Raw genomic sequence first — 15061 nt, 5'->3', positions numbered from 1 at the left:
GGAGGACGAGAATGATGTCAGCTGCCTTGAGCCCTTTGTAGGAAAAAGGCAGGATATAAATAAAAAGATAAATAAAAATAAATTTCATAGAATCACAGAATCATAGAATAGTTGGAAGGGGCCATGAAGGCCATCAAGTCCACTCCCTGCTGTTGCAGGGCACCATGTTGCACCATCCCACTCAGATGGCTGCCCAGTTTCTATTTAATGTCCCCAGTGTGGGAGAGCTCCCCACCTCTCCAGGCAGCTCTGACAGTGAGGAAGCCTTTCCTGATGTCCAGCCTCAATCTGGGTTGTTGCAACTTGACTTGATCAGCAAGAAGAGATCTTGACCTTCCTCTTTGTGACAGCCTTTGACATACTTATAGAGGAATATCACGTCCCCCTCAGCCTTCTCTTCTCAAGGCTGAACATGCCCAGTTCCCTCAGTCTCTCCTCACAGGGCAGTGCTTCCAACCCCTGGATCATTTTCTTGCCCTCCCCTGGACCCTTCTAATTTACCTGCACCTTTCTTGGTATGGCAAGCTAGAGGAAGCAATCCGTCTGCTTCCCTGGTACCATTTTCCTTCCTGTCTGAATGGCGACTGCAGTTAGTGAGGGGCTGGATGAAGAGTGAGGAGGGGTGCTGGTTCTTGAATGGCTGGCTCCCATAAAAGCATAGATGGCTAAGACTGTCCTGACTTCTTCTGGGGCAAAGCACCAAAGGCTCAATGCCCTCCCTACTCCAGACTTCAGTGGCTGGAGGAATCTACATGCTGCTACTGATGGGTTCCAAGAAGGACTCCCAACCCTGGAAAATTTTATTTTTATTTTTATTTATTTTTTTTATTGATATCCTGCCTTTTTCCTACAAAGGGTTCAAGGCAGCTGACATCATTCTCCTCCTCCATCTTATCCCCACAACAACCACCCTGTGAGGTAGGTTGGGCTGAGAGTCCGTGACTGGCCCAAAGTCACCCAGTTGGCTCCATGGCTGAGTGGGGACTAGAACCCAGATCACCTGAGTCCCAGTCCCATGCTCTTCACCACGACCCCACACTGGCTCCCAGTGTGGGGTATACCTGAAGGCGCTTGCCACTGCTCTGGCACAGCTCCTGTTGGCTCTCATCTGTCATAGCAGGTTTCGATTGCCCCTGTGAAACAAAAGCTCATCAAAACGTTTCCATTGCCACTCAATTCCCTTGCCCATCCATAACCCAGCGCAGTGTCTGAGAGGACGAAAGAGCCCGCATGGGCCGTCTGCTGCATCGCCAGCTGGCTGCGGCCGAGTGAAACCCTTGAGTTCTACCCCAGGAGCCCTGAGACTCCCGCCTGCCTGGGAACCTCCCTTCAGAAAGAAAAATCTATTTAAAATGCAGAGATCCCCTTCTGCGTCACCTGATTTCCACAGTCCAGTTGCGTCCTGGCCTGTGGATGTGTCCGGATCAAACATCCGCTCCACACCCATTTCTCCCGAACTGCCCCTGCTGTGCAGCTCTCTTTTTCCTTTTCGTTCACAGCATGATAAAAGTAATAATTGTTCTTTTCTGTCTGAGATTCATGAGGAAAGGTGGAAGGATGTGGAATGGATTCATTTTGCTTTTTGGAAGAGAAGCAAATGCCCTGTGTGAATGAGCAAGGTGACGCATCTTTCTTTACCCGGCTCTGTACCAGGAGAATATGTGGGTCTAATTTTAAAAAGCAAGAACATCTTGTCACCTGGGTGTTGCATGTCTTTTATGCCTAGTTTTGGAAGGCCATTATATAAAATTAGCTTACTGCTCAGAGCCAGCTGGTATTAGTGCTCTATTAGAACAACTCTGTATAAAGCCCTTTAATGATTTGCTGATGGGTTGGTACTTAAAGTCTGAGGTGCAAGGCAGAAAATGAAAGGCTAATGGGCTGAGATAGCTACTAGATGGAGCAGCAAAATTGGTCAAGCCATTGGCGGCTCTCCTGGCTCCAAATATGTGTTCCTTAAATCTCTCCTGCTCTTTATTGCATTCTATTATACTGTTGTTTGGGCTTCCTTTTGAAGATGAATAGTTGTTGTTTTTAATAGAGGTACAAACTCCATTCTCTCCCTCTCCTAAAAAGCATCCCCATTTTGTGACCTCATGGTAGATGCAGTAAAGCAAAGGAATAGAAATGCATCTTTAAAAACATCATCTGCATCCAACTTAATCCCATTCATTTTCTCCAAGTAAAATCTTGGGAAGGTAAAGCTATTTGAGGGTGTTAATGAGGACAGCTATGTTTTACTTCCAGAATCAGTGGAGCTATGCCAGTGTAAACCCATTGCAGAAGTTCAAGAGTGGGAAAGTACCATTTCCCTCATGTTAAGGATGTACGGGCAATTTATTTCCTTTCACTGTTGGCCCAGATTGTTCCAGTTTGCACCTCTCAGATTGAAACGTGGGCCAGACACAGCCTGTGATTTGTATACTTCTGTTCTAAGCTTGTGATGCAGTTTGCAGAACAAAAGGGTTAGAAAAATATGTACATTTGCAAGATGTGCATGAAAAATGCACTCCTTGAAAATGCACAGAAACACTTTAGTTAATTGTAGAAAAATGCATAGGTCTCAAAATTATATACAGTTGGAAAAATGTCCATGCAGAATTGAAAAGAGTGTGTCTGTGCAGTTTGGTTGAAAACATGCACAAACATTTGTACAAGAAAACAAAACAAAACTTGCCACCCAGTGTGGACTTGAGTTGGAGTTGAGCTTTGAGGGAGAATTTGGAAAACTTTAACAAACTCACGCTTTGTTGATTGACGCTTTGCTACCCAAGCCCCGCTTCCGCTCTTTCCATAGGCAACTGGTCGGCCTCTTTGAGAACATAATGCTCTATTCCCCTTCCTTCCTCAAAACACACAGGAGTCAAAAATTGGGTTCCTTCCAAACAGGCACTCCAGAAACAGGCAGGAATGTTTTTCTGGACCTGTACTTCGGGCTGAATTTTGGTGGCTGAGTTTTAAGAACCTCTAATCAAATTTCAAGGCAGTATTTTATATTCTACTGCTTTTGTATGGTTGTTTATCTTCCGAGAGACCTTCAGACAGACTCATTTAACTTCTTCTAAAATTTAAACAACCTGTGCCAGCCTTTCTTTGTTGCCTCTCTTCGTGACTATATACCAAATGTAGAAGTACAATACCACCAAGAATAATGGATATGACACGCAAGCACAGATGGGCTAGCCGTGTGGCCACAATGAAGACAAACAGAAAGGCTTACTTCTGTGCAAGTGCTATTCTGAAAAATCAGAAACATCCTACCAACAGGCCTGAATGACACGGGTTTGAGCTGCCAGTGAAGCTTCTTCTTCAGTGAAAAGAGCAATACCGCCATTACAACACGTTCGGTACAGAATGGAGCAAGATTAATATAAGAGCAGTCGTGAATCAGAGCAATGGCCTTTTGATTCCTTAGACCAGCCTTTCCCAGCCTTGTGCCTCCCAGACACATTTGGACTGCAACACCCAGAATTCCCAGTCAGTGGCCCTGCTGGAGGGGAATTCTGGGAGTTGTGGTCCAGGTGCCTCTGAAGGCCACCAGGTTGAGGAAGGCTACCTTAGCCTTACTCCACTTTAAAAGGAAAGGAAAGCAACTGGGTGATATGGTTAAAAAGTCAAGGACAGGATGGCAAGATGGGATGGATAGCTTCAACCAAATGCCATGGGACTCTCCTTAGCGGGGGCCAGTCCTACGTATTTTCTCCTGCATGGGTAAAACCGTAGCCTTGTATGGCTGTGAGCATCCTGGGGGAGTCTGGTCCAAAATTCTGTCATGTAACATGCCCCAAATTTGCTCGGAACCCTCCAGACTTCCTTCTCCAAACTGCCCGCTTCAGTGCCGAAATGATGCGTTGTGACCCCATTACTGCTTGTCTGGTTCTGGCTGCTGGTCTCTTTCAAAGATTGGAAAGCACCTGGCAGCACTTCTCCTTCAAGTTTGCTCCTCTGGGACCGTGTAAGACAATTCCTCCAGCTTGTTTTCTTCGCATTTGGATCTGGGCCCTCTTGATATTCTCCCAGTGTTCCAGGTTTCTCTCCAGCCAGCCCCTCCAAGTGCGCATTGCCCAGAACCGAATGTAGCACTGCCACATTCTCTCTGGAGCAGCGCCTTTCCTTCTCATACCCTGGGAATGTGGCAATCCTCGTATCCAGCAAATCCTCATTACCAGCACTGCTTTTGCCACGGGGGGTTTTCCAAGCAGTGCAACCTGACGCAGCAGCAATTGGCAGGGGCATTTTGAGTGTGGCGCATCTTCTCCGTGGGGCGGCAGAGTGGCCAGCAAAATGCAGCGCCCTCGTTTTGAGTCTCAGCATGGCTTGAATTTGACGAGCGACAGACGGGTTTCCTGGTTGGTTCCTTTCGACTCGGCGGTAGAGCCCCTGCTTCTTCGCATGTTGTAGGTGCCAACTAATCTCTGCTGTCAGGATAAGGAAACAGGCACTGGGAGAGACCTTTCTTTGCGCAAGACACTGGATGCCCACTGCCAGTTCTCAGTTGGCAGCCCTTAGCTAATGAGCAGCTCTTCTGACCTGGTATAAGGTGAATTTCTACATCCATTTTCTTTTCCCTCCTAAGGGGAAAGCATCACCCAAAAATGGCAAGAAAACAAAACACCACTCCCTATTTTTAAACAATGTCTCTCTTGGTTATTTTGCTGGTTTATATTTCCAAACCAATCTCTGCCAGGTTAAGAAGCGAGGTTCCATAATTGGGGTGGGGGGGGGCGGACCATAACTGGTTGCAACCAGCCAAGCCCCACTGTGGTCAGTTGGGGGGCATGAAGCTGAGCACTTCAATGCTCGCGCCATTTTATTTATTATTTTCGATTTATATCCTGCCTTTTTCCTACAAAGGGCTCAAGGCAGCTTCCATTATCTCTCCTCCTCCATCTTATCCCCACAACAACAACCCTGTGAGGTAGGTTGGGCTGAGAGATTGTGACTGGCCCACAGTCACCCAGTTGGCTCCATGGCCGAGCAGGAACTCGAACCCAGATCCTCTAAGTCCCAGTCCCATGCTCTTAACCACTACACCACACTGGCTCACACTGCCTTTAGTTGTCCAGCAGGATATTTTTCTGTTTTCGGCCAATCCTTTACATGCCCTGCACGTCTGGGGAATAGATCAGGAGATCTGTTCATACATAGGCATCTAAGGGTAGCTTTGCACAGTTGTTGTGTGATGGGTTGTGGGGCTGCCTTGAGCAGCGCAGGTGTGGTTACCTGTGCAGTGGTTTATATTCTGTATACCTCCGTGGTCCTGAGTTCCTTCTCCCATTCCTGTTTTTAAGAGGAAAAGATCACGGGCATTATTTTGATGCGCTTTTAGAAGGCTGCGTCTGTGCCTTGGACCACACTGGAAGGCGTGCCCACAGTGGGATGAGAACTCAGAGGAGATGTACTCCTCTGTACACAAAGAATCCCCAAGCAGCAATTGTGCTTCCAGATTCCAGATTGGATCTAAGGAAGGATTAAAAAGAGAGTTCTGCTGAGGCTCGCCCTCTCTTGCCGAACGTCCCTTGTTTAAAATGATAGTGGCATTATGAATCTAGCTTTCCCCCACTCCTCGCCTGACTAAAATATGCTCTCTTAATGGTCTTAAGGAAGCGTTTGCTAGCCAAGGTTGCAGCTGCTGAAAAGCAAACACGCTTCTCCCTGGGGCTGCTGTTTCCCAGGCACCCTGTAAATCTTGGCACATCTTTGTAACATGAAACATGCCAGATTTTATAATGCTGTGACATCTCGTGACTGGTAAATCCTCCCAGGGCTCCTTCTAAATCTCTGCGGTGTGGTTTCCTGCTGGAGATTAGTCATGTAAAGCAATTTTATGTCCAAAAGCTGTTACAGCCCACAGCAATGTAAAAATATAAAGAGATGCCCGTTTGTCGCAATCCTGGGTGTCGGCACAGATAGCCGGAAAAAGCGGGGAGGCAGGCAGTCTGCTTCTAGCAGGTCCAGGGAAACAAAATTCTTGTACGAAGCACTGCTGGATTCAGTATATTTTAGCAACTTGGGCCAATAAAACGGCGCTATATTTCAACAGCAATAGAGAAAAGCCACGTAAAAATACCAAGTTGCCAGAAGAAACTAAAAAAGCCCCTAATCTTATTAAAAGTGTTTGAAAACCAATTTGGAAAGATTCTGAAAACCATTGCAAGCCCAAGAAAGTGCAGCCATGTTTTGCTTGGTTTGTAAAGCTCCTCAAATGTGGAGACAGGAGGTTAGCCACTGATAAGGACCTGCTATTTCTACCATCCGAAATGGCACCCTATTTGTTTGTTTTTTAATTTATAGGCTGCTGAATAACCTAACAGGACCCTCTAAGTGGCAAACAGCAATATAACACAAGCTCATATTACAATTCCAGGTACAGGGAAACTGCTTGTAGTAGAGGGAGTTCTTACAATCATTTGATAAAAACCGGACTTGAAATACCTGTGAAAGAAGATAGCTTTTGCCTGGTGCTGAAATAAAAGCAGTGACATCGCCAGGCGGGCCTCTCTGGGAAGCCCATGCTGAAGGTGGGAGGCGGCCACCGAGAAGGCCCTTCTCATTATTGTCCCCTTTGCTTCCTTTCGGAATGGCTCTTTCCTGGCTCATTCCCAGACCTTAATGGGCAGCTCAGAGTCTATGGGGAAAGGCAGACTTCAAGTGACCAGCTCTCAAGCTGTTCAGGGCTTCCTGTGTTAAACCAAGCAGTTTAAATTGGGCCTAGGCTAAAAAGTGTTACACTAATCCAGCTGGGATGTTACCAGGGCATGAATAATTGCGGCCAGTCTCTGTCTATCCAGAGAAGGCAGTGGTTGTTGTATTTGCCACAGCTGGGAGAAGGGCCTCCTGGCCATCGAGTCCAGCCAAGATTGATGGGCCTGGTGCATGTTTTTGTGCTGCTTTTCACACGAGACTTCCTCAACCTGGCACCCTCCAGAGGTCCTGGGTTGCCACGCCAACGCTTCCCCACTCCACAAGCCGCAGTGCTGTTTGGGGAACGCTGGGAGTGATAGTCCAGCACCTCTGCCGGTCCATCCAGATGCATCTGAGAAACCCACAGCAGCCGGTGGGCACAACGCACTTCTTCAGCTGTCGTTCTGCAGTCAGTGGCCGTGTATTCCCTCCCCTGGGCTCTGTCTCTGATGCAGGGAGGTCCTGCACGGCCCTTGGTGGAATCTGCTCTCATGAATCAGTCCAATCCTCCTTTAAATCTGCCCAAGTTGATGGCCGCCACTATACTTGGGGGTTGTGGATTCCACAGTTTAACTTTACAGTGTGTGAGGAAGCTTTGTGCAAGACCCTGGGGCTTGTTACTGTCTACCATTGCAAGGAATTGTTGCCTCGGTGTAGTAGATCTTTTCATTTTTACAAATTCTTATTCAGAGTTTAAATAACGACTCTAAAAACTGCACCGGGGAAGAGCGCTTCTTTCAGATGGCAGACTAGTTGTCTGAGGCAACCGTAAAAAGGCGAGGCTTGTGATATATTAAAAGGTAAGTATTTTGCAGGATCATTAAAAGATAAAAGGAAGCTTGCAGTCGAGCAGCTGGGGATGCACAAGGGAGGCCAGCAAAAGTTGGGGTGGTAAAGAAGAGAGAACTTCAGGAATCGATGTGCTGAAAGTGGTAACAGCAGAAGTGGGCGCGTGTTTAGTCATTGGAGAACAGGGGCCCACAGTCAGAATGCCCTCCCTCCCCAGGAGTCGCCGGGCCTGAAAGCAAAGCTTTTAAGATCACTTGGGAAGATCTCTGCTCTCTCAGCCCCTTCGCTACCACCCCTTCTTTGCATCCGATCAGCCCCCACCTGTGCCAGAGAGCGTTGTGGTGGCAGCGGGACCCCACCATGGCACCAATTCAAAGGTCTGATGGAGTTTGAATGATGACTCCCTTCCACAACATGCCATAGAAGACGTTCCCTTACGAAGGCAGAGGCGGAGATTATTTTCCTTCTACACACGTGGACAATTTGCACTGCCAGGAATTGAGAGAGCTAATTGCATTGCCGTTTTCTAACAGGGTTCGGTACAACTGCCTGCCTCCCAGACTTCTCTTGAAGTGCATGTGGAAGCCCTTTGCTGGATGCCGTTGTGGTTGAGTGGGGCAAGGTGCTTTGATGCTGGTGCTCATCCAAGGATGAAGGCTATTTCCTTAAATTCCCTACTCTCGTATTAGCTGGAACAGGAAGGATCCTTCCCCTTCCCCTTCCCAGGGGCTGTAGCTCAGCACATGTCTGAACTCTATTTAAAAAGCAGCCCAAAAAGTTTGTGTATGTCATGGCATGCAGTAAACTTTGTAAGCTCTTTGTATCTTTCCTGTCCCTTAAATCTACTGCCTTTCAATGGATCAACATGACGTTTTATTTATATTTCTTCTAAATCAAAAGAGAGAAAGGGGATATTTTTACTTCTGTTCCTTTTTCTTACATCATGCATGTCCAAACTAGTGCAAATCTACATGAATTTTATTCTTGTTCATAAAGTTGCAGGAACTGCAGCAGATGAAAATTGCAACTGTTTGTCCAGTCAATTTTGCCCATTGTTATTCAGTACTAATGATTCGGTTCTTTAACCTATTTACAAAAAAAAAAGTATTAAGTTGTATTAATTCCTGGCCTGGACAAATATTATGTTCTGAACTTTTTGAGAGGGTTAGGGTTCTCCGGTCCAGGAATGGCCAGTGTGTTTAGGGGAGACCTGGCAGAATTGGTTTTGGGTGGTGATTGTGAGGATGCACAGAGTGAACCAGAAATTCCTCCATCTTGTACCAGGTTTGAAAAAGAACATCTGGACACTCTGTAAGTGGTACCTGGTTAGCTTCGATAAGTCACAGCAGAAATCTAGGCAAAAGGTATGATCGTGCGATTTTACAAATGTTTAACTGATCTAAATGTTGCCTGTTTTTTGTGGCTTATTGAATCATGCGTTGCTTGCACTGTATGAATGTGTCATTGTTGTCTTTTAGGAACGGGGAAATGCCAGCCGCTCAATGGCAACACGGGATGCTGTTTATGTGAACTTCTTCCTGCTTGCCCTGGTCACTGGATGCTAATACAGAATGTGTGAAGGGACAATAAAGATTGGCTTGCTCCTTCTGTTGTTTTCTGGTCCAGAGGAGGCATCGGATTGCCATGGTGACACTGTTCCCAATCTCCTAGCAACACCCAGTTAACTGAAGGCCAAGGAGAAGCATTTGATGATTGGTTTTACTCGGGTCAAAAGTTGTCTTCGTCATCCCAGGGAGAAAATGAAATTTCCATTCTATTGGCCCTGTGTAAAACTGGCACAATAGCATATCCTTCTGGCTACTCGCTGATAAAAACCCTTTTGGTGATGGCTACTGATCCAACGTGATAGGGTGTGGCGCCCACACGTGGACGCATGACCGGGTATACCATGGTGCGGAATGGGGGCGTAGGGAATGGAGGACAGCCCTGGATGTTACGGTGGTCCAGTCGGATTCGGCTCACTTGGCTTAGTTTCACATTATTCATCATCCTGGTCTTCTTTCCCCTCATTGCCCATTATTATTTAACCACCATCGACGACGCGGATGACGCGGGCAAGCGCATCTTCGGGCCCCGCACGGGCAACGAGCTGTGTGAGGTGAAGCATGTCCAGGACCTGTGCCGCATCCGCGAATCGGTGAGCGAGGAGCTGCTGCAGCTGGAAGCCAAACGGCAGGAGCTGAACAGCGAGATCGCCAAGCTGAACCTCAAGATCGAAGCCTGCAAGAAGAGCATTGAGAACGCCAAGCAGGATCTCTTGCAGCTGAAGAACGTCATCAGCCAGACGGAACATTCTTACAAAGAACTCATGGCTCAGAACCAGCCCAAGCTCTCGTTGCCGATCCGGCTGCTACCGGACAATGACGACTCCAGCTTCCCCTTGCCAAAATCCAGCAGGCATTGCCGGCTACACAACTGCTTTGACTATTCGCGCTGCCCACTCACTTCTGGCTTCCCAGTGTATGTCTACAACAGTGACCAGCTCAGCTTTGGGAGTTCATTAGATCCATTAATTAAGCAAGCCTTTGAATCCACCGTCAGAACTAATGTGTATGTTACTGAAAATGCAAACATCGCCTGTGTATACATAGTTCTAGTGGGGGAAATGCAGGAGCCCGTAATGCCAAAACCTACGGAAGTAGAACAACAGTTGCACACTCTGCCGTATTGGAGGACTGACGGGCACAACCATCTCATTATTCACTTGTCCAGGAAGTCAGAAACTCAGAACTTCCTTTATAATGTCAGCACGGGGCGGGCCATGATCGCCCAGTCCACCTTTTATGATGTACAGTATCGTCCAGGTTTCGACATTGTGGTATCCCCTCTTGTCCATGCCATGTCTGAACCCAACTTCCTCGAGATCCCGCCCCAGGTGCCAGTCAAGCGGAAATACCTGTTCAGTTTCCAAGGGGAGAAGGTAGAGTCTCTCCGATCCAGCTTGCAAGAAGTACGTTCCTTCGAGGAAGAGATGGAAGGCAATGCCCCCGCGGACTATGACGACAGGATCATTACCACCCTGAAGGCTGTCCAAGACAGCAAGCTGGACTTCGTCTTGGTGGAATTCACATGTAAGAACCAGCCCAAGGCAAGCCTGCCCACTGAGTGGGCTCTTTGTGGAGAAAGGGAGGACAGGCTGGAGCTACTGAAACTCTCTACTTTTGCACTGATAATCACCCCGGGGGACACCCAACTTGCAATTTCCGCTGGGTGTGCAGTGAGACTGTTTGAGGCCCTGGAAGTCGGCGCCATCCCGGTCATCCTTGGCGAGCAAGTCCAGCTGCCCTATCACGATGTCATCCGGTGGAACGAAGCAGCCTTAATTATACCAAAGCCACGTATCACAGAAGTGCACTTCCTTCTGAGGAGCATTTCTGACAATGACCTCTTGGCCATGCGGAGGCAGGGCCGCTTCTTGTGGGAGACCTACTTTTCCACCGCAGACAGTGTCTTCAGCACAGTCTTGGCCATCATAAGGACTCGAATCCAAATCCCAGCCGTTCCCATCCGAGAGGAAATGGCAGTGGAGATCCCTCACCGATCTGGCAAAGCTGCTGGCACCGATCCCAACATGGCTGACAATGGGGACTTAGACTTGGGGCCCGTTGAGACAGAGCCCCCGTACTCCTCTCCGAAATACCTACGCAATTTTACCCTGACAGCAATGGATATTTACAGAAACTGGAACTCGGCTCCTGGTCCGTTCCACCTCTTCCCTCACACCCCCTTTGATCCAGTCCTCCCATCCGAAGCCAAGTTTCTAGGGTCTGGGACTGGATTTCGACCGATTGGAGGAGGAGCTGGTGGCTCTGGGAAGGAGTTCCAAGCTGCATTGGGTGGCAATGTCCCCAGGGAACAGTTTACAGTAGTCATGCTAACCTATGAGCGAGAAGAAGTGTTAATGAACTCGTTGGAGAGGCTGAACGGCCTCCCATACCTAAACAAAGTGGTGGTCGTCTGGAATTCCCCCAAGCTTCCTTCAGAAGACCTCCTGTGGCCCGACATTGGTGTCCCGATTGTGGTAAGAGCAATTCAGACATTTACTTGTTCCTCCTAGGAGAGAGGTGGGAAGATTCTGTGCCTACGCACATGAGAGGGAGGCTCACCACTGCATTCCTGAACTTCTTCCTCGGACACTATAGTCCAGCTATCGGCAGAGGTGCTGCAGAACCCTTAAAAGGGACCAGCAGTCTGGTAAAGTTTGCAGTGAAGTGGATTGCTGGATTAAAGAGGCCTCCAACTCTCTTTCTCCACAGAACAATCCAGTAACAGAGTTCTGGCTTCTGAACGGAAAGTTCTTTGCTATAAAACAGGGCCTCTGCAGGATGTGGGATGAAGCACTGGCTGGCGGGGGGCCTTGAGGAATGAATGACCCTTCTAATCCAAATGGGGGTTTATTTACATATAAAGTTATTTCTGAACGGCCTGCTGGCCCTCCCAGGGGACCCAAAGGCAATTTATAAAACAAACTCCCCTCCCATTTAAACAATAACAGAATTAAAACCGAGCACTAAAACCATGAAGAGCGGCATTAAAAACCTCTGCCTTAAATTTAAAAGCATTAAAAGCCAGGTAGGATAAAATTGGTTTTGCTCCCTGCTTCAAAGACATCAGCAAAGGGGACTACTTCTAACTTGCCTTGGGAAGGAGTTCCGAAAAGAAATCCCCGAAGAGGCATATTATCCAATGGCCCTTTGCAGTGGTGGCGTAGCGCACATCTGGAATACAGATACTGTTTGATGCAATGTACTGTGTTTCGTGCTGTTGTACTTGAGTGGTTTATTAGGTCGGGCAGTTTCATCCCAGTAGGGTGGGACTTTTTGGTGAACATGCAGGTCAGTTGGGTCTTCTGTGAATTTGGTATTCTCTGCCCTTACCATTTGGGGACAGTATGGTCTGAATCTGAAGTCTGGGTCCTGCAAGTTGAGCCGGCTTAGTGAGGTGGCTGGATGGGGTCACTGAAGCAGTTGGCGTGAGCTTGGGTGGACTCCGGGGGATGGTGGAGGACAGGAAGGCCTGGAGGAATGTTGTCCATGGGGTCGCCATGGGTTGGACACAACTTCACGACTAACGACAACAACAAAGTGTGGTCCGGGGGTTCAGAACTTCGATCCGGGGTGCTCCTCTGCCGACCTGGGGTTTCTCAGAGGTCAAGTCCCTTTCCCTTATCTACCAGTTCTTCCATAGTTTCCCAGTTTTTGTGTGGTTTCCCGCATCATATAAAATGTTGAAATATTGCTGCTAAGGTATTTGTGATTTGCTTTCTTTTTGGTAGCTAGAGCTTCCTGTTAAATGATGCCAGTCCTGTTGGCGCTTTTGGATTACTCTTTTTGCCCTTGTCACACCTGGAAATGTGGTCTCTGAGGGCTTCATGCTGGAAGTTCAGCATCCCTTGTGTAACTGCTGGACTAGCTGTGGAGGTTCTGCAAGTATCGATCTGGGGAAACATTTTGTGGTTTGTGCATGGGTGCCTCCAAATCCAGCTTCCCAGGGCAGGTAATCTGTTGGGATCTGGATGCAAATTAGAGGCGGTGCAATATAAGTAGAGGACAACTGCGTTGAGGACTGGGTTCATACACTGTGGTCGACCATGATGGTTTATAAGCTGGGGCAGCTTATCATGGCTTTGACCAAACCCAAGTAGTTAACAAGCCATGCTTCTGGGTTCTGACAACACAACAAGCCAGCCGTGGTTTATAGGCCAGTGTGGTTTGTCATATGGCGTGAATCCAGTCAAAGTCTATACTGGTTAACTTCTTGTTTGTCTCCAGTTCAGGTTGTTTGGGGCAGCGGACGGGGGGGGGGAGAGTTAATGGGGTGCACAGCTTGGCTCATCTCGTCTCCGCCTGCCCAAAGTCCTGCAGATACGGAAGGATGAAGCATTGAAACAGGGGGCAAAGTAGAAAGGCCTACATGGATCTTCACAGTAAAGGAATGTGGTATTTGGAAAGAGGATGCAGAATGTTCATGAGGCTGGGCAAGGTAGGGTAGACTATTTCATATCTGGGAACTCAGCCCTGGAAGAGATAAACTCATTTTAATATTTCATCTTTGTGCTTCTGGGTAGTAAAGTGAATGAATACAGTTTTCCCTCCAGGAGCAGTGGAATGAGTTACGGTTGCTCATGTCATTGTAAAACAAACACTCACATTAGCTCCCCAAGTCTTCATTTTGGTTTTGTTTTTAAAAAGAATAGCAAACGTCCTCGAAACAGGACGCACTGGAAGTCTTACCGGCTTTTCCCTTTCTCCAAGGACAAGAGCTGCAAAGGGGCTTTTTGCATGCCAGCATAAAACTGAGCAAATCTTTTAATTAGATTCTCTGACTTCACCCTACCTCCTCCAGTTCTTACTCCAACCTGGAATTTGCTGTAATTAGGGGGATGTTGGTGGAAACTTGTTTTTATTTACTTGCACGTTTTAGCCTGCCTCCTTTTAATGAGCAGGGGCCCATTAAAAGCAGCATGCCATAAAGCCAGTGATATAAAATACCCCACGGAAATGGGCACTGTTGCATTTTCTCAGCAAAAAACAATGAAGGCATTGTTGACTTCCAGGAATCATATTTGACAGAAGTCTCTCTAACGGAACCAGTTCACTTTTAAACTGCAGTAGCGGCACCCATCAGCCTAAGACCGAGTCCTTTTGAACTGCCGTTTGCATAATTGGAGGAAGTCCTCCATTTCCCTTTGTGGTTGACTTGGCAACTCAACATTTCTATAGGCTGTGAGTCCTACATAAATATTGTGCTTCTGGTACCTAAAACCATGTGCTTTGTACACAGGACTGTAGCTGTGCTGTGAGCCCGTGAGACTGCAGAGAAGCTGCAGAATTTCCATTTTCCAGAGTACTGGTTTTCACTGAGCAGTGGCTGGTGAAACTAGGAGATTGGTTGAGCACTTGAAAACTGGACTTTGGTTCTCTGCCTAGCTCCTTGTCTGACTTGCATTACAGAGTTGTTTAAAAGCTGTACAAAGTTCTTATGTGGTAGGTAAACATTATTATCCCCATATTGCAGGTATGTTGGCTGGGGCTGAATGAGCAGTTGTTACGCTTTTGGCTTCCTAGCAGGTCCCTAATAAAACGAACTGGGGTCTTTTAAATTCAGAGCTGCTCTCTCTCTAAGCTCTGTGCTGCACAAGCAAGCTGTACCCACTACAAATGTAAATTTGTTTAACTTGCATAATTATACACAGGACACAACGTTAGTGCGGTGTTTGTTTTCCATTTTTTGTCCATGCACATCCTGGCTTGTACTTCCTGCTCATCGATCCTGAACGAATTAAACTGGGGAATTCCAGATGTCTGATGGCCCATTGCTTTTAAAACTGATGCTGAGCACAGGAATGAAGTGTTTGTTTCTTTAACACAGGCTGCAAAAACACGTGTGCTTTCCTTCCTTTGCCTGGTATTAGTTTATTGCAAGCAGTTAGTATGAGGTGTGATGGTTCAGAAAGCAAGGCTTTTCTCCAGTTTGGGGTGGAGGAGGTAGGGGAGACTTGGTGTCATTTAAAAATTGCTTTTTTCTATTAGCACCAAAACAATTTCAGGCCCCATAAGGGCCAGCA

The 15061-nt window shown here is 47.4% G+C and overlaps 1 protein-coding gene across 4 annotated transcripts in view; it reads left to right on the top strand.

The window, feature by feature from the left end:
- EXTL3 (exostosin like glycosyltransferase 3) overlaps positions 1–15061 on the top strand; it is a 103803-nt gene that overhangs the window by 57427 nt on the left and 31315 nt on the right. For all 4 annotated transcript variants that reach the window (XM_044450275.1, XM_044450274.1, XM_044450278.1 and 1 more), the window contains one exon: positions 8952–11515. In XM_044450275.1, coding sequence (XP_044306210.1) covers positions 9368–11515 — 2148 coding nt within the window. In that variant the 5' untranslated portion in view covers positions 8952–9367. The remainder of the gene's footprint in view (positions 1–8951; positions 11516–15061) is intronic.

This window comes from Varanus komodoensis, unplaced genomic scaffold (assembly GCF_004798865.1).
Source record: "Varanus komodoensis strain SLA01 unplaced genomic scaffold, ASM479886v1 scaffold64, whole genome shotgun sequence".
Lineage (NCBI taxonomy): Eukaryota > Metazoa > Chordata > Lepidosauria > Squamata > Varanidae > Varanus > Varanus komodoensis.
This window is presented reverse-complemented; position numbering and strand designations above follow the sequence as displayed.